Here is a 24,142-nt window from a genome sequence, read left to right as displayed (position 1 = left end):
ATTTTTTTAAGTTTGTCTGACAATTATTGTAATGGAAAATCAAATTTTAAAAATTATTTCATAGCAAGTTTGCGAACTTAGCAAGAAGCTTGTGGGTAAATGGATGTGATGGGAGTTTGTTCTGGAATGCATCAACTGCTGTTCCGTGTACGCTGGCCTTCAAGAAGTCAGAAACTGCGTGTGTCTTGACAAAATCAGCTCCAGCATCCAAATCAGCCAAGTGGTGAAGTTTGAAACCACCTGCTGTATCCTTAAGTCCACCGAAGACCTTGTGGGTCAAACCAGCGGCCTTGGTCCAGACACCCATTACAACAACGAACCAGCCCTTGCAGTCAGAAACACCGAGTAAGTGAGTCAAATGCTCATCGGCACCCAAGACTAAGAATTCAAGATGTCTCAAGCCGTGCTTTGATTTGAAATCTCCGAATTCAACACCGAGTTTAGGGACCAAGAAGAGGAAGCTAGCTGCTGGAGCAGTAACTCCAACTTCTACACCTTTAGTAGCTACGTGGTGAACTGCGGCAAATCTGGTGTCCTTGCCTAATAATAACTCTTTGTCAAAGACGACTGGAACGGGGACGGCAAGCACTGTGGCTGCTGCCACTACAAAAAACACTAATGACTTCATGTATATACAAAGCTCCTCTTAGCAATGTGGTACACGATGTTTATAAAGTGTGAATCTACGGACCCATTCCCATTCCGTAAGAATGGGGATTATGTATTATTTTACCCCACCATCAGGTCGTTCTTCTTTCTCACTAATCGTACCTTCTCCGCCCATCCTGTATACATATTATCTATTAAAAATTATCTAGGACACCAAATTAAATTGTTCACAACCAGTTTTACATTTTAAACGAATTTTTTCAACATTATTTTGCGAATAACACACCCAACCCATTTTTTTCCATTTTCACTAATTTGTCCTTATCCATATGGAATTTTATTCACCAATTTGACTTCGAATTGGATAACAATGTATACTATAATGTGATATAAACTACATTTAAAATTAGTTCAAAATTCCCCGAAATCCCTCAGGGGTCCAAGTGTGTGTCTATTACACTAAATTACCCTATTCATTGGGCTTCAAATGAACAGATTTATGCCTGAGAAGGGCCAAACAGGCTTCAGCTTCTTGTCTACGCTGTTTTGGAACCAGGTGTACAGATACAACGTCATTCCGTTGTTTATACCTCTAACGCCACAATTGTGTGTAGTATTAAGTTATAACCAAAGGGGAGAGGTGTATCAATAATTTATTACTTCATCAGATGAGCTATCGGGTCACCTTAAATAGTTTGGAAATACCTGTCAACTTTGATGCCCTAGTATATGAACCAGTCTTATCCTCAGATAAATTCACTATATATTACAGAAAATCGGCATACCAATGCTATAATATAATATGAGAGAACCTTGGAATAGTTAACACGGTTTGTTATTGCTGATTTTAATCATAGATGGGGAGCGTTGTGTACAGGTGTCATCAAGTGTATAAAAATGTATAGTGTATATCAGTTCATAGAATATTATATCTCGTTCCTTCACTTTACAAATTATATTACATCAAAAATTGGTCAATTGTTTATGTGTTGATAAATTCTCTGATTATAGTCACCTCTAGACCTGTGCTCTTCCTGTCTTTTTTAAATACTTGTTTTGATTATTTTTGAAAATAAAAAACACTCATTTAGCTTTTAAAATACTAATTTTGTCTATTTATCCTTAATTTAATCCTATTTACCTATTTAACGCCGGTTGAATGAGTTTCGTCTCATTTCATATTCCTCCTACCCTTAGTTTGTCTTGGGAGTCTTTTCAAAACCCAATCGCCACGAACTTTTCTAAGCCAATATTCTCTTTGACAAATGTAAAGCATCATCGAATTGTCGTCGATATAAGTCAATCCTCTTAAAACCATATTAGGCATCTTTTCCCAAAGCGTCTCTTCATTAAATCTAACCAGCACGCAGTCTACACTCGGATCAATATTAAATCTAACTTCTAAAATCCCGTTGTAATCTATAAGCATCTCCGCAAGACCAATTTCAACTAATTCGTTTTGTGCATTTTGTTTGTAGAATTTTATTCCTGGGACTTCCTTGAACGTACAAATCCATAAGCCTTTATCCATCATACACGACTCTACTAATTTTTCCGAATAAAAGGAGAACCTTGACTCATATTTGAAATAACAAAAAAACTTATGTTGTGGCAAACCTGGTCGATGATCCCATACTGTTCTGCCGTCAGAAACTAATTTACAAATAGGGATTTTTAAACGAACTTTAACAATATAATCAGTGTCTGATACCACGTTGTGGTGGTGAGTACCCAGTTGAACCAGTTCATTTTTACCATTCATTCCATAGAGAGTAATTGATGGGTATTTGTGAGACAAAAATCCAGGTACAAATTGTCCATAAGGATGCGGTTTGATTCCTGATTCAGGTACTTTTGGGCTCGGCTTTTTAGTCTCATCCTCAATGTCTAACGATTCCAAATCTTTCACTATCAGATCATAACTTTCATAATCAATTTCATCCTCAGCCTTTGGTTGTTTGGGCTCACCTCCTACAGCTCCACCCTCACCTTCAGCCTCGCTAGTTTGTTGAGATTTATCATCAACATCGCCGACAACTCCACTAGAATCGCTAAGTTGTCCAGGTTGATCTTGGAAACCAGGTCCAGCTTGTGGTTGTACAGGTTGATAATGTTGAAATTGTTGAACAGGAACTGTAGGTTGAGTACCGGGAATTGGTCCAGTCACTACATATGCTGGAGTTGGTTGAAATGCCACTGGATAAGCTACGGGAACAGGTTGATATATGAAAGGCGTTACAGGTGTAACAGAACCTATAATTTGAGCCTGAGGCTGATAGCCAATTCCATATCCTGGCTGAATGAGTTGTACTTGTACATAACCAGGCGGAATAACTTGTTGAATTTGAGGTTGTAACTGAGGTTGTAATTGAGGTTGTAATTGAGGGTGTAATTGAGGGTGTAATTGAGGCTGTGGATGTAATTGTGGTTGACTCGAAGGTGGTATGGGAATATGTTGATATGGAATTCCGGGATAAACCTGTTGTTGTCCTACTAAATTTACTTGACTCGGAGGAAAAGAAACTAGTTGTCCTGCGGGAATTGGCTGAGGAAATACAGGAGGTTGTGGATAAGCAGGTGAATAACCTGGAGCACCTCCCATAAATATTGGTGGACCCGTCACATCTGCCACATTAAAGTTGTCCTCACTACCATCATCTTCGGCACCAGATTCGTTTGCTTGTCCTCCATTCGCACCTCGAATGTGATCATTTGGTTTATCAGCGCAATATACACATTGGATGATTAATATTAATATACATTTGTGTGCTAAAGATCCATTCATTATATGAATGGCCAATCCCGGCAGAATTATCGAATTTTACCATTCGTAGGCTTTATATTTATTAAAAAATAATGTTTAAAATTCCTGTATCAATAATTCTAGCTGATTTAACAGCGTTCAATAGTGTTTGTTATTTATTATATTTTATCTATTGAAAGCTTCAATTTTCTCAAAAAGGTTAATTTTAATTATGGGTTTAATTAAAATTAAAAAAATTTAGTCGAACGGCTGGTTTTTCTTGTTATTTAAATGATAATGTACCAAATCGCTAGGTGTATGGATCTATAAAATATCTTTCCAGATCTCCCGAATTTATTAACTTTATATTATCAACATATAATAACACACTTAAAGCTGTTAAATTCTTTCTATTTTTGTGATTTATTTCTAAATTTTGGGTTTTTTGTATTTATTTTTTTAAGTGCTGCTTACCCTATTAACTCTAAAATATTTTCTTTTAAATATAAATAACCATAAATAAATTTTATTAATCGTTAAAAATACTCTAGAAAATCCCTTGTGTTACAAAATTTTCCATATTCTAACACACTATACAAATTTTTTACATTTTTTTCATGCACACATTGATAAATTTTTTAACCAAAATTAATTATTTTAGTCAATTATGATTAAATCTCACTGTTTACGTTGATTTATCTAATTATGTAACTTAAAGAATAGAATCTTTACACATTAGTTATGTTAAATTTAAAACCTTTTCCCATACTGACTGCATTATAAATAGATCCAAATTCTTCTTGAAAATGATCAGAATTTGCCGCTTCAGGTCCTCGTAGAACTTTATCAGGTTATTCTTGTCAATCAGGTACTCAGTTTTGTACTGGTATAGTGCTTGAACTATGTGGAGTGTGAACAGTTTCAGACACATATCTCTCGAGGCGTTAAACTTGAATTTGTACACATTTGACAGGATTGAAAAGTCTGAATTATTGAGAAATGTGTTGATAACCTTGTCTAAATCTTTGTTTAAATTAGCTGTTTCTGGTGTATGAGAAATTGTTAAAACATTAACGTCCTGTAAAACTTCTGATAAAAGTATTGTAAAATCCTTTATCGACTCGTCAACCACATCATTTCCAAGCATCAAATTCTCCAGAACAAACCTCAAGATCTTGAGCGCTTGATATATGTAATCGAACATTATATGTGAAATTACATTATTTGTCATCTCAGTTATGCTTATGTTAAACCTCTCAAAGTGATTTTTGCTAAAACAATCATCTCTCAGTTTATAGTCAGAATTCGTAAATTTGCCTTCAAATGTTTCTGAAAACCCACTTGTGTAATTTTTAAGTGGAAAGTACGCTTTACTTTCATTGGCGTATTTGTGTGAAAGTAATAAAACGTTCAAAAGGGGTAAATGTTCATCAATGAACAAATCGTCGAAAATTGTATTAAAAAACAGATTATTTGTATTTTTTATAAAATGTTCCCGGAACTTACACTTGACATGGTTAAACTCACTGTTAGTCTTTGGATTTATACTCAGGACTAAGCTATTAGTTGTGAGCATCTTATGTGACTCGTTAAAGTTCCTTTCCAAAACTGTGAGTAGACTTTGAAACAGTTCCTCAAACTTAAGCAGGAACAGGAGTAAATTTTTCATGTAAAGTTTATTGTTAGAATCAAACTTAAAATTCTTAAAATGTAACTTTACATTCCTGTCCATGAACTCAATCACTGAAAAAAGGTTAAAATCGTTATCCACATTTAAATCCAAATTTCGTCCTGATTCCGTTAAAAAATGGTCAATTAAACTATTTTTGTTCTTCTCATCACATGATCTCAGAGTCATAAGGTTAGACGTTGAGTAGAGTTGGGTTTCACCAGACTTAAATCTCAGTTTAACTATGTTTACGAATACCAAGTAACAAATGTACTTGATTCCACAAAAGTATACAAAAACAAGAGAGTTGAAAACCTGTTCAAATCCGTTTTTCAAAAACACGCTCAAATCTTTTGCAAAGTGTGATACATCTCTGAGCTCTTCCACCAACTTTTCAAACGAGGTTAAGACATAGTTAAAATCTGAAGTGTATGATCCATTTAGGAATGAAACCAGTTTGGATATTATAGACTCATAGAGCTTAAAAAATAAATGCTGGACATACAACAATGAGAGGACCATCAGCCAGGTAGTACAGTGTTCCAAAAACAAAAGTTGGTAATTATCTGAAATTTTCAGTTGAGTGAGCCTTTCAAAAAGCACAGTTAATCCTGAAGTGACGTCTCTAGTCTTAAGGTTATATTTATAACTTGTGATAGAATAAGTTAGTGGGAAGAAAGAGGTGTGAGTGTAGTGCATCAGGAATTGAACCAACAAATCCTCTGTACAGCATGAACAACTATTTGAACTTAATTTAAATGATGAGAAAAGCTTACTCTTAGAATTATATTCATATTGCACTTCCAAATTGTCAAAACAGTAAAAACATAAGTTCCCTCTTTCACCAGTGAGATCCAGCGAGTTTAAAAAAGCCTTAAAATTTTCATTTGAAACTGAGTCGTAAACCAGGAACAGAGATTCAAACACGTCATTACACAGCGAATTATATGAGAAATCGCTATTGGAGTAGTTTATGAAGAGGTTTCTTATCTTATTTTCCAGAAACGATGACAGTTTAAAAAAGTAAAATTCATACAACTGGTGCTGGTTAAACGAGAGTTTGTGTAGAAATTTACACGTATCAACCAAAGCATCAGAGTATAAAGACTCCTGATTACTTAACATTAACGTAACATTGCTTGATATTAAATTTGTGAGAATGGGATAATAACTCGAAAACAGAAAGTTGTAGTTCTGGTCAAACTGCTTGAAAACTTGGTACACTGTTGAACAAAAGTATAGTACATCTTTTGGTGAATATTTTACAAAATTAGAAGTTTCCTCTGAGGAAGAGTAAAACAATCCTTTAGAGGTATTGAAAGATACAAGTGTGTTACACAGATTCGAGAGGAACATGAACACGTTCCCCGCCTTAGACAGGTTGGAAATGTGCAAAAAGTTATCCCTAATCCCATACCTCGAAGTAATGTCCTTTGAAGCAGCTTTTACTTGGGAGGAGTTTAGCGTTTTAAGGTTATTTTGTACCTGATCCAGCTCCTTATTTATATTGTGTACAGTGTCAAGAGCCGAGAAAAGGCACTCATAGTTGTCATAAATCAAGAGCTGTTTCCCTGCTGTTAACTGCCGAATCTCCCTCTCCAATTTCCTGAGTAATCCTATGGTATCAGAGATGGAATTGTTCCTGAGTATTTGGTCAAAGTGATGTTCAACATCAAAGGAATGCGATAAAAATTCTTTATTTAAAATGGAAGCCGATCTTTTTAGTTTATATTCACTTTTATCATTTTCCAAGGAGGAAGATTCTGGTAAATCCTCGGAAATGTTATAATAGGCTGATAAGAGCTCTGAAACAGACTTATCTGAGGTTTCCAGGGAAAGGGAAGAATCATTGTGTGTAAACGAGGATGCTAAATCCATCAAATTACATTTATTTCTTTTAATTTAAAATTTACATTTACTAAGAAAATATATTAAAACGTATAAAATGTGTTATCAGGAATGTCTGATTTTTTTAAAGAAATTAATTTTATAATTATCTTTAATTATTTTCCTTGGTGCTATTTTTTACTTTTTTATTAAATTTTACAATATTTACAGCTATGGATTCTTTAATTGATATTCAAAACCACTATGAGAACAGGGTTTTACCGTATAACCCTGATTTGCTCTCTCATAAACTAGATTCCTGGCTAAAGGAACTAGGTGTTGACGTTGAAAAGTATAAAAATGAGATTACAGATATTTTATCCAGTAGAAAATACCGATATTACCGGAAAGTCGGTGACTGTAATTTCCCCAATGATAGCATCGTTAACTGGATCCGGGATGTCGAGGTTTACAATACTATTGGGAACATTCCATCCAGTTGTTATGGCATAGACGCATCAAGTGCTGCCGTAGTTGATTCCCTGCGACTCAGAAAACTTTCCGGTTCTGAGGAGGCTTGGATTTTGGACATGTGTTGCGCTCCTGGAGGAAAGCTCTTCGCCACAATAGACAGTGCAGATAAGATAAATAGTGATACCAAGTGGAATATTATAGGCTTAGACTCCTCAATTCGAAGAATTGAGCTTTGCAAAGCAATGCTCAGGAAGGAATTATTTAACAGGGACAAAATAGACGTTAGCTTTAAGCATATCAACTCTCAGGAGTTTTCAGAATACAACGGTGAATCTATGCTTGAGAAGTTTGATCGGATAATCCTGGACGCCGAATGCACTCTCGAGGGCTCTCTGAGATCAGTAATCAGAACCCTTAGATTCTGGGGGATTAAATGGCTTGAAAATAGCTGGAACCGAGAATACGCTTCAAAGATAATAACTAACCAGCGAGAACTGTTAACTCAGGCTATAAAATTACTCAAGCCTGGAGGCTTTATAGTGTATAGTACGTGTTCTCTCGACAAGGAGCAAAACGAGTACTTGCTCTGCGATGTAATTAAAAACTTTCCAAATGTCAAGTTCCATCCTCTTCCCGTCCACAGCTGTCTCTGTTGTTCTTACAACTATGGAGAAAGGCATGAAACCTGGCCCGCTGAATCCTGTGACCGCACCCTTAGACTTAAGTGCTCAAGAGACTATTTCTACCCCGTTATTGCAGGTTGTGATAACAGATATTCACCTTCCGCTGTTCGGTTCGTTCCCTTAAATGGAATAACTGATGGACTTTTCATCGCACTATTGTTTAAAACTATTTAATCTGATCCAATTTACTTATTTAATATTCACTTTCACAGTAACTTTGTAATATCTTTTTCCTATCCTCCTCAGCGTTTAGCCACGAATCGTAACAATTAACAGCTTCCATAATACCCTTCATATGTCTGTCTCTTAAAAATGTTATATCGTCAGCTATTGGAATTTCAGTATGTTTGGCATAGTACGCCTCTCTCCTCGACTGACTCATTTGGAACCCTTTCTTCTGTTTTATCATCCGCTTGTAATGGTGCCTTGGATAATGCCTAGTCGGCCTCTCATTCAATACCTTATCAGCATTATGCAACGCCAGCACTTTATTCATTTTACTCAATACATCATACTCATTTCTGAAACAAATTATACAACCTAATACTCTCACAAATGATATTCACATATGTTAATAGTAATGTTAATAGTAATGTTAATAGTAATGTTAATAGTAATGTTAATAGTAATGTTAATACTAATGTGAGTAATAAAGTGTGAGTGAATTACCTGATATTTTCATCGCCTTCGATATTGATTTTAATGGTAGTTTTAGGGTTCATTCGAAAAAGCGGAAGTCCTACACATTAATGTTTTTAAAGAGAATCTACAAAGATTCTATGAATTCTAAAGTACCTTTAACATCTAAGTTATCTAAAATATCGTCTTTTGGGCGTTTTCGAGCAGATAACTGCATTTGTAAGTTGTTGTGGAAGAATGTCGATGTTGTAATGAACGAGTAGATAAATGGGAGATTCATGTTACACATCTGAAGTTATTACCATTTCTCAACATTTTAACTCAATATTAGCCGGAAATTCCCATTTTACACTCTCTAATATTTTAATTTCCTTCAACTCGACAGATGGGGTTCAGATTTTCCCTTTTTATATTCTACTTCAGATCATCACTAGATTTTACTTATATATTAGATATAGCTATAAATTATAATGTGCGATTAGTTCCTTCACCCTTTTCAACTGTTTTGTTCTTTTCATTGCTCATTTTTATACCATATCACTGAAATTATAAACTAATGATCAATTCAACCCATAAACCTTTTTATTTCTATCCAAATTAATCCAAACATTCCAGTCTTAAATATTATAATATATCATTAATCTAAGCAATATTATTATTATAAATTAAAAAAAATTTTTAGTAAAATAAATCATAATCTTAGTAATCGAAACAAAAATTAATAAAAATTAAAGATTCTAAAAGTAAGATAAAATTCCAACTATAATAGAAGATTCAAACTTCCTATCCAAACCACCGTCGTAATAGAATATTCAGATCTAAACGGAATATTTCATTGTAGTAGAATATTTTATTGTAAGAACTTGAATTTGGATGTTTTAATAAATAATATGATTACAACGGAATCAATTCTATCTTGGATCATTGAGTTAGTAAATTAGTTTAAGATGGACCAGTCTTCAGATTCCTCCGAGGGTGTGATTCCTCCTCCCGTCCCTAACGAGACAGAGTTAGTAGTAAAGAACTTCAGAGACAACGTTATAGGACGCTTGTCGATGTTAATTCAGCGAGGAGAGTCGCTAGAGAAGATAAAGGAGCAGTACTCTGTGGGCATATATTCAGAGTGGAAAGAGCTTCCGAACTTTGTGTTCAGGATAATGTTATTTCCCGTATGTCCACATACTGAAGATTCCTCGAGTCTGAACCACCTGAAGATAAGTGCCTACATTGAGGCGGCAAAGAGGCCTGACTGGCCTGAAAACTGGATCTGTTACGGCACTCGCTTCACTATAATTCTTATTAACTTTTCTGAACCACACTCGTCAATTTTTAAGCGTGATAGCTTTAATTTTTCCAGGGTTGAAACTGACCGAGGCTGGCAGGGATTCATTTCCCTAGCTCAGATTTTAGAGAATGGATTCCTGAACAGAGACGGTGACCTAGTTATTAGGGCCGGAGTTTATCCCACAGGTCCTGAACTCGACCGTTCAGCACGGGATCCACACTACAATTCCAGGGCAGCAACGGGTTTCGTTGGACTTCAAAACCACGGCGCCACATGCTACATGAACGCTCTTTTACAGAGTCTATACAGTATTACCAAGTTTAGAAAGTCAGTTTACAGCCTTAACTTTGATCTCAACACCTTAATCGGACAGAAATCATTCCAGATTATTCAAAAATACGCCAATAGTGTCAATTTCGAGGATGTTGCTGCCACTCTGGAGGATGACAAAGTTGATTTAGATAACGCCGATTTACAGAGTGATAAAGTTGAGTTAGACGATAAAGTGGAGTTAGATTCTCTTAAAGTGGAGTTGGAGGAAGAAAAAATTGACTTAGATACCCCTAACGCTGAGTTACCGGACGATAAAATTGAACTGGACAATGGGGCCACCGAGGTACCGAGTGAAAAAATTGACTTAGACAGTGACAAAGTCGAGTTAGACGATAAACTTGAGTTAGATGATAAAGTGGAGGAGAAGATGGATTTGGATAATCCATACCCTGAGAGTAATTTACCAACAGTTAGGCCATTGGATTATTCATACATTTATGGATTTGACTTGAACTGGGATGAGGTGTTGGATGAGCTGGAGGAGAAGGATTACTGTAATTTAATATTAGAGGAGGAGGCTGAGAGAAGGAAGGCTCCATCTTTGAGTCTAGCATTACAGAATTTGTTTTACCTGTTAAACTACTCTGACACTCCGCCAGCCTGTAAGGAGTTGATGAAGTCGTTTGGCTGGGACAGCTCAGACATGTTCACGCAACAGGACAGTCACGAGCTACTGAAATTACTGTTAGATAAGATGGAGGAGCAGATGAAGGGCACACCCGTCGAAGGAAGTGTAAAGAACATTTTCGAGGGTGAGATGGAGACTTATATTGAGTGTATTGACATTGATTACAAGTCTTGTCGTAAGGAGACATTCGAGGACATCCAACTTGATGTCCAGGACTGTGAAAACATCTACGAATCACTTGACAAGCTTACAGCGCCAGAACTCCTAGCAGGCGAGAACATGTACGAGGCTAAGGGGCATGGAAAGCAAAGAGCCAACAAGGGCATAAGATTCCTCAAGTTCCCCCCAGTTGTCATATTCCTTCTCAAGAGGTTCACTTTTGACTTGAGTAGAATGGATACCGTCAAATTGAATAATCGCTTCGAGTTCTACAAAGAGATCTCACTGTCAAAATACATACAACACGATCCCACCAACACCGGTAATTCACACTATTCACACTATTTATACTATTTATACTATTAATTATACTACAAATTATACCGTTAATTATACTAATAATTATACTGTCAATTATACTACTAATTATACTACTAATTATAGTATTTTATAATTGTGTAGAAGATGTTGATGGCGATTATGTATTGCAGGCTGTGTCGGTGCATCACGGATCTATAAATAGCGGTCACTACTATGCGTTTGCAAAGAATGAAGACAATTGGTACAGATTTGACGACGAGCTTGTGACTAAGGTATCAGAATACGCAGCGATAAACGATAACTTTGGCGGCGAGGACCAGGATTGTTATAACTACTTTACAACTAACCCGAGTAACCCGAGCATCTACAGTAACCACATGAACCGTTACAGAAGAAGTAAAGTGTACAACGCCTACATCTTAATCTACGTGCTAAAGAGTAAGAAGGATGAGATTCTGGGCGAGGTTGACATGTTAAAGGAGAACTACCAGATGCTAAGTCGCTATAGAATACAAAGACTATTACACTGTTTACGCTCTAAAACAAGAGAAAGGTTGAATAGTTTTGTCAAGGTTAAGGTATTTACGCCTGAAGACTTTGAAGGTAATATATTACTCAACCAACACTTCAATACTTGGCCCACTAAACTTGTACTCAAACACGACAGGTTCATCTCACTGGCAAACTTGTTCTCTCAAATCAATTCTATCCACGCGGATAGTGCCGGCATGGAAACCAACGATGCGGAAAATCACGTGGACACCGGCTTAGACGAAGATTTATGTGTAAATTATTATGTCCTAGGGTTAAATAAGCAGTTTAATAAGTTCCTGAGTATCGGCGACTTGAAATACAAACATAAAATATCCGTCGAGACTATATCAGATTTGGTCCAGCTTCTTAGGAGAGAGTATTACCAGCAGTTTGACCCAACGCTTTATTTGCTGAAAACGAGTTCCTCTGCAGTTGACTCTCAAGAGGCTTTTAGCCCCAAGAGCAGTTCGAGTGGGATTTTTACACCAACAATTAACATCAGTTCGACAAGTTTGATGCAACGTTCAGCTTCTCTTTTGGGTTCTGCAGGACTACTTAGGCCATCCACACCACCAGACGAGAAAACCTTCATAGTCATCAAGTATTACGACATTTTCACGAAGGACTATGAGAATAATCTTAAATGCCTGAAAATGGTACATATCAACCCGCAGAGAACTGTGTCACAGCTTGTGCCAGTGGTGGTCCAACAGCTGATCCACTTCATGTCAAATGACGTTGTGACGCCCTACAGATTAAAGGACCTTAATAAGCTATTGGAGAGTATTAACTCTGGAAGACCAGTGTCCGAGGATAACTTGGCAAACACGTCATTTGAGAGTATCACAGTGGAAAGTCCACCCAAGTCTGATACTGAAGATACCAATGGATCTCCTCCAAACAGTGATCCCAACTCCCTAACAGATGTAGAACTGTCAAGTGTCAACAGAACCAACAACAATTCCACAGGTACCATGTTACCCAGTTATATAGTTAACACTATGTTGTTATCATTATGTATTTAATATGTATTTAACACTATGTAGTTACTTCCAAGTTAACCCTTGACTATATAGTTAATATTACACACTAACACTATAATTATTACACATTACCCACTAACAATATACTTATTACTTACTAACAATATACTAATTACAAATTATACGCTATAACTGTGTGGTAGAGAATGGAATGGATGAGGATAGGAGAATTGACATGTTGATGAGGAGTGAGTCGTTGCATTTGTATTGGTATGTGGAGGTGGAGAGTAACTTTTCGAACTTGATGGTACACAAGAGGTTGGACGACCAGTTGGGGAATGCAGACGTCCTGGTGTGTAACTTCAGACCGACGGATGAGATGAGACAGGAGATTGAGCAGGTGGAGAAGAAGACTAACCAGAAGGAGGACTTTGAAACCACCAAGCCCGCGATTAAGCTGGAGGGTACAAGTAACTTTATCATCTCCTGCTCAGACTCGTATTTGACGAGTATGGGTCTAGAGCCTGACGAGTCACTAAACCAGTACCGCAGTCTGAAGCAGAAATGGCAATTGGAGCGAGAAAACAAGTTGAAACTGCACCAGCTGTACAACTTTAGCATCTACGACTACCCAAGCTTCATTCAGTGGAAACTCAATAACATCCAAGTGACCTTCAAGATGTACGACCCGCTGCAACTTCTGTCCACCTGGAAAAACTGCTCAAACTCCGTTATCCACATAAACGACGGTGATCTTAACGGTGACGGCGCTGAGAATGCCAGTTTGGTGGAAAATAACTCGGTGGAAAGTAACCTGGACAGCAGTGTGAAGAGTGTTGACCTGGTGGTGGATTTGAGAATGCCGTGTAAGCACGTGTTGAGATATGTGAGTTGGCTATTCGGAGTGGATCCCTGTCACGTGTTAATATTCAGCGGAAATCCTCAGAATTTCGAGACCATAGGTTCTCACTTGTATTCTCTAGATGATTTCTCCAATAGGGACAACTCTCTAGGGTACACGCAGAAACCGTTGATACACTTGTTTACCATCCAGGGAAACTTAGTTATGCCAAATAACTTAAACCTGTACCACAACCCGGCAAGTGCTAGACTTTCTCAAAGACTGTCACAGTCACTCTCGTATGACCCAACGGTACATCCTGAGAATGCTGAAAATGCTGATAACAGTGACCAGGCAGACGAGCTGGACAATGTCATGGATGAAGATTATGACTTGGACGAGGAGTATGATGACGACGGGTACGGTAGGAGAACCGGAAGATATAACCTAAGACGTCTGAGTGCCTTTAGACGTTCCCAAACCCATGAAGAGAACGTGATTCACCTGGGCATGCTGTTTGAGCCTTACTACAAGTGGAACTTCAAGTTTGACCAGGAATCAGCAAATGTCGTGGCTCAACTGTTTAACGAGAAAGCGCAAGTGATTTCAGCACTAATGTTCAAAGTACCAATCAAGTTCACCGTAGCCCAACTCTGCAAAGTTGTCTCAAACTACTATAACAAAGCACTAAACCCTAATAACAAGGTTAAACACAGTGTTGATCCAACTAAGATTGAGTCTAAGATTGAGACTAAGAATGAGCACCCGGCATTTTTGTTGGTGGATGTGATCACTTGTGTGTACAGCATAGTGGACATGGACACAAACGTTTTAGACTTGCCGCAGTACAATAACAACAGTGTGCGTAACCTCTTCTCTGCTCCGCTGAGGTTTGTGCCAAATTGGGCCCCTGAACAGTACGAACTTATACAACAGAATAAGTTATGTCCACTCACAGTGTTCCACCAGACTCCAGACCACGAGTACTTTGGACACCCGTTCCAAGTGCTGGTTGCTCCCACTTGGAACTTCCTGCAGATTAAAACTCACATCAAGAACACGCTGGAAGTGCCAAAGAAACTATGGGATCGATGGACCTTTTACCAAGTCACAGAGTCACACGCGCGGTCCTGGAAGTCAAACGATGATTTCCTAGACTGGGATAACCCGAACATTAAACTGCTCGCAGAACACCCCAAACCCTACGAAAAATCCAAAACATTCGGAATCATGAAAATCACCTAATGTAACATACTATTACACATACACATGTAGTTATAGTATTAAATAGTATTAAGTATAGTATATATATTATAGTATAGTATTAGTATACTATTATAGGTATATAATATTAAGTATATAATATTATATACTTAAGAGAATAGTAGGTATAGTAGTAGGGTAGAACAAGTATACAGTTGGTATTATGAGATTGAGTGTTATATTACAGTATCTTACATGGTTGTTGGATTACAGAGTGTTGTTGGAAAGGTCAAATTCGAATAGTAATCTGGTGCAATCGACAAGTTGGTCAGAGTGAGGTCTTAATTTAAGTTCCAATTTCCGGTAAGCTGAGATGATAAACGCTGGATCAAGCTTAGAAATTGAGTCTGAGACGAAGAAAAAGTTATCCAAAGTTAAGGAATTGACCAAATTTTGCTTAAAAAACTCAAAATTATCCACAAGCGTAAGGTCAAAATCAGGCATGTGCCTAAGAATTGATTCTAACATCTTTATTACATCACCAGAGTCTGGCATGTAAAGAGTACTAAAAACTTCCTTATACTCTGGATAAACTGATAGAAGATTACAAATTGACCTTCTTAACATTAAGAATCTATTATTAAGGAGTAGACTGGGGTTACTTGGAGCTAGAACAGGTGTTCTAGGACTTGCAAATTTATTAGTTGAAGGCGTATTAATACTTTGAGAACTTCTACTAGTAGAAACAAATGGCACAACAAGCTTGGTGTATAGTTTTATCAGAAAATTGGCAAATCTTTCATGGTTTAGAAGGAATAGAGGCTCGAGTTCAATAAACAAAGCAACGTTAAAGTCTTCAAGAAATACTTGGTCATACGCATTAAACAGGATTTCCACATACTCAGCCATATGAGGAAATGAATTCACACATAAAAATGTCATATCCTCAGAGTTCAGATTATTTACCAGGTTGTCAGTAGTATTACCTGCTAAGTTGTCAGAATTTCCAATTTTACCGAATAAATATTCATTCAATTCACATCCACTAAGCTTATCTTCAGTGATTTTCGACATACCATCCACAACATTGGCACTAACAAAAGTGTTACCGAAACCCATAGAACTATTGGATTGTGTGTTAAATTTGGATAAGTTGACATAAATGTAATAAAGTGGTTTGACGTTATTTTGAACAAATTCGGGTATGTTTTTGAATAATTCAAATCTATACTCAGGTTTAAAGATGAACGGAGTGACCAGAACACTGAAATCTCTCGGAAAATGTTTAAATAGTTTGAGAAATTCATTAACTGTTTCAATCTTAGAAATGACATTTTCAGGCCATTTGCAGTGTCTGAAATGAACCAACAGGGAGTCCAAAAATAAAGAAACGTGTCTCATGTCATTTTTAGCAAAAACTTCACGAATGTCTTTTAAAAATTGGGAATTAAATTGAAAGTTGCAATTCTCCATCAGCATTAAACTTGCAAGATTAACATCCAGTGACACTAACCCTGACACTGTTATTTCCCTCAAATTTCTATACTCAAACATCTCAGAATCGATACTACTGTCACCACAGGAGTCACCAGAGTTGTAGAGTAAGTTTGGGTGAAACAGTGGCGTAGATTCAAAGTAGTCGAGAACTGGTGGGAACATTGAATTCTCAAACGTTTCTGTCTTCTTATGGTATAAGAATTTCTCCTTTATCATGTCAAATCTGTTGGTCTTCTTTGCTATGTTAATTAACTCACCTTCAGCCTTCTCAATTGCTGCAGTTATAAACTCTGACGCTACGTTGTGTGCTAACTTTGACGCCACATTATGACTCAGTTTAGAGGCCACATTGTGACTCAGTTTGGAGGCCAAATTATGACTTAGATTATCGGCCAACTTTACCATTGAGCCTTTTACTAAGCCTTTTTCTTCCCTGAAGAACAGTAACATTAGAATGTTTTTCCTTAGGTCCCAGTCATCCACAAGGGAATTGCTGTAAGTAACATCAGAATCCTCAAATAAATCAGCCAGCCCAATTTTGTCACAGTGTGGGTCAAGTTTATCACTGGAATCAACATCTGGATGAGTAGAGTCTAACCCTTTGAAGTTGGAATAAACAAGATTAAGTGTGATGAATGACATTAATTGTGATAACTGAGCCTTTAAGCAAAATTGTAAAATACTTGAAATCATCATCAAGTTACTCATCTCCACACTCAAAATCACTAATAAATTTACATACAGCAAATTCAACCCAGTATCCACATTATTAAGTGTGCTGCTAGGGTTAACAGTGGTAACGGTGTTACCAGTGTTATTGAGCAGATTGAGGATGCTTAGGACGGTGTCAGAGGTGGGTTTTGGTATTAAGTCGAGTGTGAGAGTTTTAAGATTATCAAAAACTTGATTCGTAAATGACTTACTACCCAACACGTGATACAAAATACTTTTAAAAACTAATGTTAGAATTACTTGTGAACTGTTTACATTCCGTTTGTCACCAGTTAACAGTATCAATGACGACAATGTGTTACTGATTAACTCCGCTGGTTCATACAACTTGTAATCCAATTTTACATGTTGTTTACCCGTTGATAAGCTGAAATGATTAAACATTAACATGCTCTTATAGATTTTTGATAACATTATTAAAAACTCCAAACTCTCCAATATCAAGTCAAATCCCTTCCCAAATCCCTTCCCAAATCCCTCTGTCCCAACAGCACCCACACTACCACCTACACTACCACCTACAGTCCCATGAACATTCCCATCTACATTCCCACCCAAGGTCCCACAGTAGTTAAGGGAGAATGTAAAATTATCCTTTAGGAGTACCGAGTCTAACGCCGTATTAGAGTACAAATAGTTGAGAAACAGGGTAATTAGGGAGTAAATGGAGAAGGGATTTTTATGCCTCATGACGCTGTAGAATTTATTATTCTTTGGCACAAACTTGTAATAACTTGAAACTACATTAAACACATTCAAATTACAACTTAAATCTATCCTATACACTATATTCAATATGCTTTCCAAACTATTTAACACAGTAGTATTATCCAGTGAATCACCGGGTGAACCCTGTCCCAAGTGTAAATCGAGTAAATAATTGATATAGTTTAAATTATCACTGATTGAAATGGTGTAAAAGAACATGTTGAGAATGTCATTCAGCTGTGTGTTTGAGATGTAATTTGACAAGTTAACAAGTTCACACATGGCGTTGTAAAATTCCTGCGGCTCCAGAACGTCAACTAGAAAACTTATTATCTTCTGAAGTAGTAATAGGAAATACTCTTGGTCCACCAGTGCCAGCACCAAGTCCAAAGGAGTGATCACCAACACGCTAAAATTCTCCACATTGTTAATGGCAAATAAGTTTAATAATCCCTCCACAAAGTCAAATATACACTTTATCACACTATTTACTATTCTCAGATTTATTCCATCCAATTGGACACACAATTTTGTATTCCGTGTGTCAAATTTTGTATTCCATGTGTCAAATTCTGTGTCCTGTGTATCAACTCCCGAATCCGCTGCGATATCCAACTCTCGATCCAGAGTATAGAGTGAGTTAATTTGAGTTAGTAATAATTTGTATGTGGAATAGTTGTTTGGGTTGAAATTACTGAGTTTAAAAAACTTTAAAAACTTGAAAAGTGTATTTTTAACATCAATTGTGTCCACGGTGTCCTGGTGATAATTATCCTGTTCCCCGATAATTAAGCTGAAAATTGAGTTAATAATGAAGTAATTGTCCAGGAAATTATACTTGGCGTTTTCTCTAAACGTGATTGAGATGAAGATTTTGTACACTTTATCCTTGAAACTGGTTTCCAAAAGCACTTTTGACAGGGAATATAAAATCTCAAATGAGTTCGTACTTAACTCCTTCATAAACGTCTCTGAAACTCCAATTATGTAATCGTTCAAGTCACTGTTATACGATCTCAACAATGACTCATAAAACTCCCTAAAGTCTCCATTCTCATTCCACACCTTTCCACACAGCTGGTCCGAATTTACTGCGTCAATAGTAGTTACTGTATTAGAATTATTAACAGTGTTAGAAGTATTTACAGTGTTAGCGTTAGTTACTGGGCTAGAATTAGTTACAGGGTTAGAATTATTAACAGTGTTAGAATTGGTAACAGTGTTGGAGGGACTGATGAGAATGAAGAATGCTTTGAGTTTTTGGCAGAGTCTGTTGGTTTTACATGCGAGGCAGAATTTATAAATTTTATGTTTATCTCTGAACTGGTCTTCGCAGTTGCATTGTTCATTTGGCAATGAGAGATCAAATTCACAGAATAAATTTAATTTCTTACTTGCGTCCAGTTCCAGATACTCGAAAAATGTCATGATACTTACCCTGTCCACAATACTATTAATATGCTTAGAGTTGATATATTTGTATAGGAAATACTGTTTAATTATGAATTTCAAAAAGTTTAACAGGTGCAACTTGCGACTTAACAGAGAGTCCAACCCACTGTCAACTGGTTCCAAAAGTTTAAAAAGCGATTTTAGAAACTTTGAGAGGATAAAATATGACGAATTTGTGTATTTTAATATTAAAAATATCCGCCAGAAACACCAGTCAATAAAGTCCACAAGCATCCTCACATCCAAATTAACTTCACCAGTAACCAGTTCACCACCAGCACTTAGTTCACCACTAGTATCCACATGACCAGTGTCAACGGGGTTACTGATGACACACTGAATTGGCAGTATGTAATGGTTGAATTGGAATGAAATTGGTATGTAACTGAGGAGAACTTTCCAATTTTCTTTAATGTGCGATAACATGCAGCTGGTGTTAGAATTGTGCAAAATAGATTTAAACGCTGTGATATTACCTGTAAAAAGAGTATAACACATTAGTGAGAAGATTTCAGAACAGCTGGACTCCCTGTAAAAGGACCAAACTAAGGTCAAATATTGTAAATCAGTGCTCAAATGAGTTTCTGGTTCAGTTTCGCCTGGTAATTTAGTGTCGATTTGGAGATCCTCCTGACTAACTTTAAACTTTGAAGTAATTTCAGAAAATTGCTCAAGAACGTTTAAATTTTCCACCTCTTTTACCTTTTTCGGGGTGTATTTTACCACTTCCAAGAGCTCTAAGCATATTTTTTCATACTCTTTAAACTTTTTACACAGATTTTCCAACTGTTTTAAGAGTTTTTTACGGTGTTCCTGGCCCTCTGACGTGTTTTTCTTTAACACATTTAGTGTTTCTGTGAGAACCGTTTCAATTTTCTGTAAGTTCGCCTTCACATTTGAGCTCCAAATTAGGGAATTTTTACCAATTTCAAATACCGATGAAACGTCCAGTAACTTTATCCCAGAACACTTTAAACTGGAACTTCTCAAATTATCTTCCGAAATCCTAAAATTATCCTGAGAAATTTTAAAATAATCTTCTTCATCCAAATTTAAGTGATACGGATCATAAAAAAGAGCTTTTTTAGCGAATTCTAAGGTGTTTTTACTGGAACTCAGTTTTTTCCTAAAATTACTCAGCCAAATCTCATCAATTTCAGAAATTTGGCCTTCCATAATTTGCTTTAAATTATTACCAAAAGTTTAACATAATTTTCATTTTTCACAAAATTTACACAATTCTTTACACAATTAACATCAGTAAATTAAAATTATAAAATTAAAATTATAAAAAAATTATCAAATTGAAATTATTAAATTAAAATTATCAAAATTAAAATTATTAAGCAAAAATCATTAAAAAAATTATTAAAAAATTATTTATTGTTTGGATAGTAATTCTTCAAGTTGTTGGTGTGATACGAGGCATTTGATTGACGGTCTTCCGTGTGGGCAGTTCCAGGGGTGTATCAGTGTTCCCATCCTCCTTACAATATTCTTCATCTGCCCATTCGTTAACCCATCACCAGCCCTCACCGACGATTTACACGCTCTGTCCCATTGTTAACACATTTTCCATGTATTTACCTAATTAGTATATAACTGAGTAAAAAATCTCTTGAGTTCGTGATACGACTAAATAAATCATACCTTGAGGCTAGAATTGACCAGATTTTATGTGGTCTTGGAGTGTTTCCAAGTCCCCAAATGAACTCTGACTGTTTACTATTTTCAACGTATTCCGTTGCGGAGAGTTCGTTGAGGAAATCGACGAAATCATCCTCGCCAAGCACTTTGCCTAGAATCTGCGGTAGTGTGTGTACGTACACACCACGGCCAATTTTCTCAGTGTACGCACTTGTCATACTTAAATCTTCGTCATTAAATACCAGAAATTCCTTTTCCCTACACACCCGCACGTCAAATCCATTTGACAGTAATACATTCATACTGTTTTCTGCCACCTACGGATTAGGTTAGGCATAGAGTTAAAATTACTTGGGTTAGAAATGGTGATAACTCGATTAATTTTGGGTAAATTAATCTTTGCTTGTTGATCTTCACTGTTTTATTCAACCTCTCAAACCTACGGAAATGTTATTATAGTAAATGTAGTGTTAATAACTGGGGAAATAGTGGCCCCGCAGGGATAAATAAGTGCCCCGGAGGGGATAAATAACTGAGGAAATAAGCTCTAGAGGGTTAGATGACTGAGGAACTGTGTAGTAATGTGCAAGCACCGTAACGGAATACCTTGCCTTTTCATCAGCAGCATGTTGATCGATAACGTATAGGGAAAAATTATACTTGGATTTAACCTCGGGAAATGTCAGCTTTGTTATGATAAAACTTTTATTAAATTGGCCTATGAGTTCCATCTCATCAAACACTTGAGGATTCAGGAAATTGTGCTCCGTTAAGTCGTCACTGGTTAATTTACAAATTGTCACAGATTCTTCCGAGGGTAATAACTTCTTAAAATTCCGCTCAAATAAACGGCGTTCACTTATTCTTATACGTCTTGACAATGATGAACAACATTTGTCCGGAACCCTTCTCAAATACTCCTCCAAAGTACGAATTTTCCGCACAGTTTTATTCACAGAGTCTTCCACCACTATTACCTCAGGCACAGTATCACACGTTTTCGTAACATTTTCAGTCGTATTCATTAAGCTAACGGTAGTAGGGTTCTCAGTAGTATTTATTAAGCTAACGGTAGTCGGGTTCTCAGTAGCATTTATCAAGCTAGTGGTAGTAGTATTCTCAGTAGTATTAGTGTTCTCAGATTCATCAGTAATCGTAATAGCGTGTTCAACACTCTCGACAGTATCATCAGGAATAGTAATGGTAACGGGTGCAGCAGTAACGGAGCCGCTGGTATTAGTTTTTTTGGGTGGATTTATTGTGTCTGTGAAGACTAGTTCCCGTTTACTTGATTTCTCTTCGTGTTTAACGTTGACGTCTGAGATGAACTGCGTTAAAATCTCAGAATTTATCTGTGACAAATTCGACGTCTTCGGCTTCAAAATTTCGTACAGGTTTTCCTAACAAATTATTCACCGCAGCACTATTTTCACATTAACCAGCGTAACTAGTAGAAATAATATCACAATAAGTAGAATAGCGTAAAAAGATACTTTGAAGGTCCTGATGATGTAGTCTTCGGAGTAAATGTATGCGGAACGTTTGTCTGGTGAGATGTTAACGTCGATGTGGTCATAATTCATGGTGAGGTTGAGTATGAATGAGGGCTTAGATTTACTTGAGAAGTGGCTGAAAATAGCCGAAATCGCGTTCTTGAACTTTTGCACCTTTGAAATTGGTCTCTTGTTTATGTAGAAATATTCCATCTCACGGTACCCACGCTCGTTATACGGATTACTCACCAGTCCCTCAATCCTACACATAAATGATAGTACTGTATAGCAAATTACTAGGGTAAATATATAAGCCCCGGAGGGAACAAATAAGGAATAACTAAGTAATCCTAGGGACCAAATAAGGAATAAATAAGTGTTCCGGGGGGTTAGAAAACTCATAACTAAGTAGTGTGGAGGGAATAACTACATAACTAAACTATGTTGTTGGGTGCAAGCCCCGTAACGAACCTCCACTCCTTATCTTTAATGTTAATTTGAACAAGTTTTTTGGCGAATTCGTGTCCGAAAATTTCCTCGATAACGCCTCTGACATTGTCCTTAGAGCCGGAGGTGGCAAAGATATTAGAAAATTTCTTATTATTAGTAACAGTAGTAAAGTTAAAGCTTATGTGAGGGTTAATGAGCGCGTATTGCTGGATTTGGGACACTGATTTTGAAATTTGGTTCTTCGAATTTCTTATCAACATTTTTCTACGCACCGGATACTCACCAAACAATTCTCTAACCTTCACACACGTTCCTATCTATACAGATTTTAATATCATAACATATAGTTAAGTGAATTATGCATAGTTGGGAACCCCCGGAGGGGCTAAATAACTGAGGAAATAGCTCCTCCAAAGGGTTAAATAAACTCTGGAGAGCTAAATAACGGAGGAAATAAACTCTATAGAGCTAAATAAAGGGGAAATGGTTCCCCTGGAGGGAGTTGTGTGAGCGTTAGCAAGCACCGTAACGGTACATTTGAGGCGATTGGCGTTTTGGAGGTGATATTTCCTAAAGAGTCAAATCTTAAAAGCCATCCGTTATCACTGGAGGGAGTCCTCGTCTCAATTTCCACATTACCCAAATTACACATGGAATACAACGCCTCTCCCTGAATCACCATTGAACAAATTTATCATACGCGAAATCCAAACGTGGTCAGACTTGTAAAAAGATCCTCAAATGTTCTAATCTTCGACGTGGAATGTTTCGAGGCTACAGATTATGACAATATACAATTTATGTAAGTAATAATAGTGTAGAGTACCCAGATTGGTGAAATTGATTTCTGAGATTCCGGTGCCGTTATCGGCAACTTTAATTAAATCCGCGCCGCCGTTATATATTTTTATCTCTAAATAAAGATATTTGGGTGTGAAGAACCTATGTTGGTGGCCTGAGCGTCGATGGCGTTTTCAACTAATTCCCTTATCACACAGCTGATGCCGGTGATTACCTGAAATGATCTTGAAATGCAAGACTGCTGATGGTCCAAAGACTGCAAACTCATCTACATTACCTAAAATGTGTAAAAAAATTTAATAATTTATCCGTAAAATTTACATAAATATTGGAATTACATTCAAAAATTAATAAAAAAAATAATTAAAATAATTAAAAAAAATGTGAATAAATAATTGTATTGTATGTTTATGGGAATAATGTAAAAATTA

The 24,142-nt window shown here is 36.6% G+C and overlaps 8 protein-coding genes across 8 annotated transcripts; 2 read left to right on the top strand and 6 right to left on the bottom strand.

Annotated features, from left to right (window-relative positions):
• Positions 1–58: 58 nt before the first annotated feature.
• On the bottom strand, positions 59–628 carry TpMuguga_03g00499 (putative integral membrane protein; the record flags this gene model as incomplete). The annotated part of the gene is made up of 1 exon (XM_758434.1): positions 59–628. One exon carries the CDS (start codon positions 626–628, stop codon positions 59–61), a length of 570 nt encoding a protein of 189 aa, XP_763527.1.
• An 892-nt stretch (positions 629–1,520) lies between these two features.
• Positions 1,521–3,779, bottom strand: TpMuguga_03g00498 (SVSP family protein). The gene has a single exon (XM_758433.2). The coding sequence runs from the start codon at positions 3,392–3,394 to the stop codon at positions 1,781–1,783; it is 1,614 nt and encodes a 537-aa protein (XP_763526.1). The 5' UTR covers positions 3,395–3,779; the 3' UTR covers positions 1,521–1,780.
• Positions 3,780–4,072: 293 nt separating this feature from the next.
• Positions 4,073–6,934, bottom strand: TpMuguga_03g00497 (Vps51/Vps67 family protein). Its single transcript, XM_758432.2, has one exon. The coding sequence runs from the start codon at positions 6,897–6,899 to the stop codon at positions 4,092–4,094; it is 2,808 nt and encodes a 935-aa protein (XP_763525.1). The 5' UTR covers positions 6,900–6,934; the 3' UTR covers positions 4,073–4,091.
• A 35-nt stretch (positions 6,935–6,969) lies between these two features.
• Positions 6,970–8,995, bottom strand: TpMuguga_03g00495 (uncharacterized protein; the record flags this gene model as incomplete). Its single annotated transcript, XM_758430.2, has 3 exons — positions 6,970–8,526; positions 8,675–8,744; positions 8,801–8,933. 3 exons carry the CDS (start codon positions 8,931–8,933, stop codon positions 8,199–8,201), a joined length of 531 nt encoding a protein of 176 aa, XP_763523.1. The 3' UTR covers positions 6,970–8,198.
• On the top strand, positions 6,996–8,179 carry rsmF (NOL1/NOP2/sun family protein; the record flags this gene model as incomplete). Its single annotated transcript, XM_758431.2, has 1 exon — positions 7,082–8,179. The coding sequence occupies one exon, from the start codon at positions 7,082–7,084 to the stop codon at positions 8,177–8,179; it is 1,098 nt and encodes a 365-aa protein (XP_763524.1).
• Positions 8,996–9,068: 73 nt separating the features above from the next.
• UBP12 (Ubiquitin carboxyl-terminal hydrolase family protein) lies at positions 9,069–14,992 on the top strand. The gene is made up of 3 exons (XM_061305887.1): positions 9,069–11,371; positions 11,512–12,873; positions 13,091–14,992. The coding sequence occupies exons 1-3, from the start codon at positions 9,592–9,594 to the stop codon at positions 14,971–14,973; spliced, it is 5,025 nt and encodes a 1,674-aa protein (XP_061161788.1). The 5' UTR covers positions 9,069–9,591; the 3' UTR covers positions 14,974–14,992.
• A 152-nt stretch (positions 14,993–15,144) lies between these two features.
• TpMuguga_03g00492 (uncharacterized protein) lies at positions 15,145–20,496 on the bottom strand (the record flags this gene model as incomplete). The annotated part of the gene is made up of 1 exon (XM_061305711.1): positions 15,145–20,496. The coding sequence occupies one exon, from the start codon at positions 20,494–20,496 to the stop codon at positions 15,199–15,201; it is 5,298 nt and encodes a 1,765-aa protein (XP_061161045.1). The 3' UTR covers positions 15,145–15,198.
• Positions 20,497–20,637: 141 nt separating this feature from the next.
• PMS1 (DNA mismatch repair protein domain protein) lies at positions 20,638–24,094 on the bottom strand. Its single transcript, XM_758426.2, has 10 exons — positions 23,853–24,094; positions 23,737–23,823; positions 23,611–23,684; positions 23,446–23,580; positions 22,932–23,227; positions 22,434–22,722; positions 21,574–22,367; positions 21,319–21,406; positions 20,971–21,284; positions 20,638–20,872 (listed from the first exon to the last, which is right to left on the bottom strand). The coding sequence occupies exons 1-10, from the start codon at positions 23,977–23,979 to the stop codon at positions 20,701–20,703; spliced, it is 2,376 nt and encodes a 791-aa protein (XP_763519.1). The 5' UTR covers positions 23,980–24,094; the 3' UTR covers positions 20,638–20,700.
• Positions 24,095–24,142: the final 48 nt, after the last annotated feature.

Source organism: Theileria parva (assembly GCF_000165365.1).
Source record: "Theileria parva strain Muguga chromosome 3 map unlocalized ctg_530, whole genome shotgun sequence".
NCBI classification, from domain to species: Eukaryota; Apicomplexa; class Aconoidasida; order Piroplasmida; family Theileriidae; genus Theileria; species Theileria parva.
This window is presented reverse-complemented; position numbering and strand designations above follow the sequence as displayed.

Coding starts and splice junctions, on each gene's coding strand:
- PMS1 (XM_758426.2), bottom strand. CDS start 23,979: ATGAGTTTGCAGTCTTTGGACCATCAGCAGTCTTGCATTTCAAGATCA. Junction 23,824..23,852: donor CGCTCAGGCCACCAACATAG/GTTCTTCACACC, acceptor ATCTTTATTTAG/AGATAAAAATATATAACGGC. Junction 23,228..23,445: donor AAACGCCAATCGCCTCAAAT/GTACCGTTACGG, acceptor AAATCTGTATAG/ATAGGAACGTGTGTGAAGGT.
- TpMuguga_03g00497 (XM_758432.2), bottom strand. CDS start 6,899: ATGGATTTAGCATCCTCGTTTACACACAATGATTCTTCCCTTTCCCTG.
- UBP12 (XM_061305887.1), top strand. CDS start 9,592: ATGGACCAGTCTTCAGATTCCTCCGAGGGTGTGATTCCTCCTCCCGTC. Junction 11,372..11,511: donor ACACGATCCCACCAACACCG/GTAATTCACACT, acceptor ATAATTGTGTAG/AAGATGTTGATGGCGATTAT. Junction 12,874..13,090: donor AACCAACAACAATTCCACAG/GTACCATGTTAC, acceptor ACTGTGTGGTAG/AGAATGGAATGGATGAGGAT.
- TpMuguga_03g00498 (XM_758433.2), bottom strand. CDS start 3,394: ATGAATGGATCTTTAGCACACAAATGTATATTAATATTAATCATCCAA.